The following is a 3,137-nucleotide window of genomic DNA, read 5'->3' on the forward strand; positions in this document are numbered from 1 at the left end:
TTATGAGGTATTATCACTTTTAGCCCGCGCCAGAAAATATTTATATCCGGTAGCCGAAAAAGTGTAAAAATTTATATAATTTTTGTATATAACATGCAGAATGTATATATATACAACAAATATACAAATTTTATACATGTTTTCGGCTATTATTTTTACAGTGGCTATGCAGTGTCATTTTTCCAATATTTTTCTAGCCTTGATTTTATCTTGTGTATGAAGGCTTTTATATATATGTATACAAAAAAGAATGTATTCAGGAGCTGTCCATCTGAAATTAAATAGGCTGCATTTTCAGTTTACTGAATATTCAAACTCATTTTTTTGATGCCGCGTATTCTCCAGCACAGCTCATGACCTTAAGGGATTCCTTGAGACAAGAGATTCTCAATTAAAATACAACTTGAATCTTGAAATTTTTAACAGAATCCACCTTTGGTTCTTGACTTTGATATTGCAAAGCTTCTTATAATCATCTTGAAATGAGTATTCAGAGATTCTTTACTCAGGATAGAGCACATCAGACCAATGAGTTTTCAAGTGATTATACTTTAGAATTTCCTAAAATCTCAGCTCAAGATTTAGTTGCTCAACAACAATATTCATCACACATGGGATTCTGTTTTCAGCCCGAGAAAGGCCGCCAACAGCAGCATCAGCAGACTTGTAATTTGCCTATTGCTACTGCATCTTCAAATACAATAATCAGCTTTTTTGGATCCCCCACTTCAGCGTTTTTCGCGACAGAACGTTGCCTGGGATTGACACAGTATGATAATCAAGATAATACTTCCCAACACATGATCAATAATAATGATCTTAACCAAGATCATACTTCCCAACTCATGATAGATAATTATGATCTTAACCAAGATAATACTTCTCAACTGATCAATAATTATGATATTCAATTGTCATCATATGATCCTCAACAAAGTAGAAATGGCTTCTTGACAGATTCAATTGCACAACCTGAGCCTGATTTTCAGCACAACATTTCTCTGTCATCATTCATCAGGCCAGAATTCTCAACCAGTCAACCTCTACGTAGACAATATTCTTTTGCCGATGTATCTGAGAAAGAGAGGATGCTGCATCTCAAAAATGAGTTGTTGGGAGAATTTGATCCTTCATATAGGAGGCACCCTTCAATTCCTTTTGATGGAAATCAAAACTACAGTGTAAGTACTTAAAAAGTCTTAATCTTTATCTCAAACAATATCATTCTGAGTCTTCTTATATATATGTCCCACAGATCTCTCATGATTTCTGTGGCTGTCCTTTGGAAAATATGAGGCAACAATGCGCCAGTCCTTCACTCACTTCTCATAACTCTGCATCTTCTGGAGTATCCAATAAGCACAGTAAGACAAGAATCAGATGGAGTGAAGATCTCCACGAGCGATTTCTTGAGTGTGTAAATCGCCTTGGAGGTGCTGACAGTAAGTAATTCAAACTTCTCTTTTTGTCTCTTTGATTTCTTTCTCTAGAGGTTGATAATCTTTGATCTTATTCATCTGTCAGAAGCTACACCGAAGCAAATACTTAATCTGATGGACTTAGAAGGCTTAACCCTTGATCATGTTAAAAGCCATTTGCAGGTACTTCTTACTTCATAGGAAAGAACTTTGTTTCATAAGTCCTTTTTTGTGTTACTGGATGAATATTGAAGCAATGATTTCTCCTTGTCTGAAATTTTTTCCTTTGTAGAAATACCGAAATGCAAAGCACATTCCAGAATCTACAGAAAGTATGTTATTTACCAGTATTACTTTCATGTTCTTGAGAAAAAGAATATAATTCTTAGTTCTGAAGATCTTAGTTTTATTCATTTTCATGTAGCAGGGAAATCAGAAAAGAGAAACAGTCCGGATAATGTTACAGAGATAGACAACAAAACGTACATCTATTTGCTATTCTCTTATTTAATTTGGTGATCATTTTAGCTAGAAAAGAAATCTGATCTCAAACTTGTTTGCAGTGGAATAGAAATCAAGGAAGCACTGAAAATGCAACTAGAAGTCCAGAGGTGTCTTCATGAGCAACTAGAGGTATCTTGTTGTGTATTTATCTACTTTTAACTTACATACTGAGAACATCATTAGTAAATACTACTGAAAACATATGATAGTACTTTTCTAGAATAAAAGAATTTGTGTAAACCAATCTTTCTGAATCATATTCTCTTTATGTTGCTAGACTCAGCGAACGTTACAAATGAGGATCGAAGAACAAGCAAAAAAATTGAAGATGATATTTGATCAACAACAAAAAACAAACAGGGTTCTGTTGGAGAGACAAAATTCAAACATTTCTTCTCTTGCTGATCCATCCACTGCGCATGATGATGTAGAAATTTTGGTCGTAGAAGAGTTGGAATAATACACATTTCCCATCCAACACAAGTTAACTGTTATGCTAACTACATAATATTTGGATTTTTTCCATAGAAGTAATCTGCATCAGCAATCTTTAAAGATTTGAAAAGAAGGAGCTTACTCCTGCAGCAAAATCAAGAACTGATCCTTCAGAACTTGGTTCAACAGGAAAAGCTACTTGTTGAGCTAATTAGCCTCAAGTAACTTGTAACATATGTAAAATACAGTATAAAGTCATAGATTGTGCTGAAAATTAGGTAGTTCATTCATGGTAGATGTCAAGGATTCTGTTGGCTGCATAGTTAAAAATGTAATGAAATGAAAGGAATAAAATAAGTTGTCACTTTAATTTTGGTAAGCTGGTGTAAAGTTCCCAACTATTCAATTTTTGCCATTGGCTATTTGGTTTACTGTAGTTTGCCCTTTCATCTTTAGATATGGTATTTGAAAGCTTGCTGTCTCTTAGCTTCACAGTTTGTATGATGACTTCAACTTCCTATTTCTCTGTCACTCATAAGCAGTAGCAAAAACAATTTTTTGGTTAAGAGTGCATTTTCAAAACACACACACACACATTTTGAAAGTAATAGTAATAAAAAAGAGAGACATCAGACTTACAATGGTTTTTTCCAGAATGCCTTTATTAGAATTAAATCCGTAAAATAATTTGGACTATATTTTAAATTCATTATATATTAGTCAAAACAAATATTATGGGCTAATATAATGTGATTAATTATATAAGTCCGATCCAATATA

At 33.5% G+C, this 3,137-nt stretch overlaps 1 protein-coding gene across 3 annotated transcripts; it reads left to right on the forward strand.

Moving 5' to 3' along the window:
* Positions 1 to 264: 264 nt before the first annotated feature.
* On the forward strand, positions 265 to 2,727 carry LOC107809695 (uncharacterized). Of its 3 annotated transcripts, none has more exons than XM_016634355.2 (7): positions 265 to 1,181; positions 1,256 to 1,442; positions 1,525 to 1,601; positions 1,711 to 1,750; positions 1,843 to 1,900; positions 1,982 to 2,051; positions 2,200 to 2,727. In XM_016634355.2, exons 1-7 carry the CDS (start codon positions 483 to 485, stop codon positions 2,380 to 2,382), a joined length of 1,314 nt encoding a protein of 437 aa, XP_016489841.1. In that variant the 5' UTR covers positions 265 to 482; the 3' UTR covers positions 2,383 to 2,727. The 3 variants fall into 3 exon arrangements, with proteins under 3 accessions (XP_016489841.1, XP_075104121.1, XP_075104122.1); XM_075248020.1 differs by having other exon boundaries at positions 1,528 to 1,601; XM_075248021.1 differs by having other exon boundaries at positions 1,528 to 1,601; positions 1,846 to 1,900.
* The last annotated feature ends 410 nt before the right edge of the window (positions 2,728 to 3,137 follow it).

This window comes from Nicotiana tabacum, chromosome 24 (genome assembly GCF_000715075.1).
Source record: "Nicotiana tabacum cultivar K326 chromosome 24, ASM71507v2, whole genome shotgun sequence".
NCBI classification, from domain to species: Eukaryota; Viridiplantae; Streptophyta; class Magnoliopsida; order Solanales; family Solanaceae; genus Nicotiana; species Nicotiana tabacum.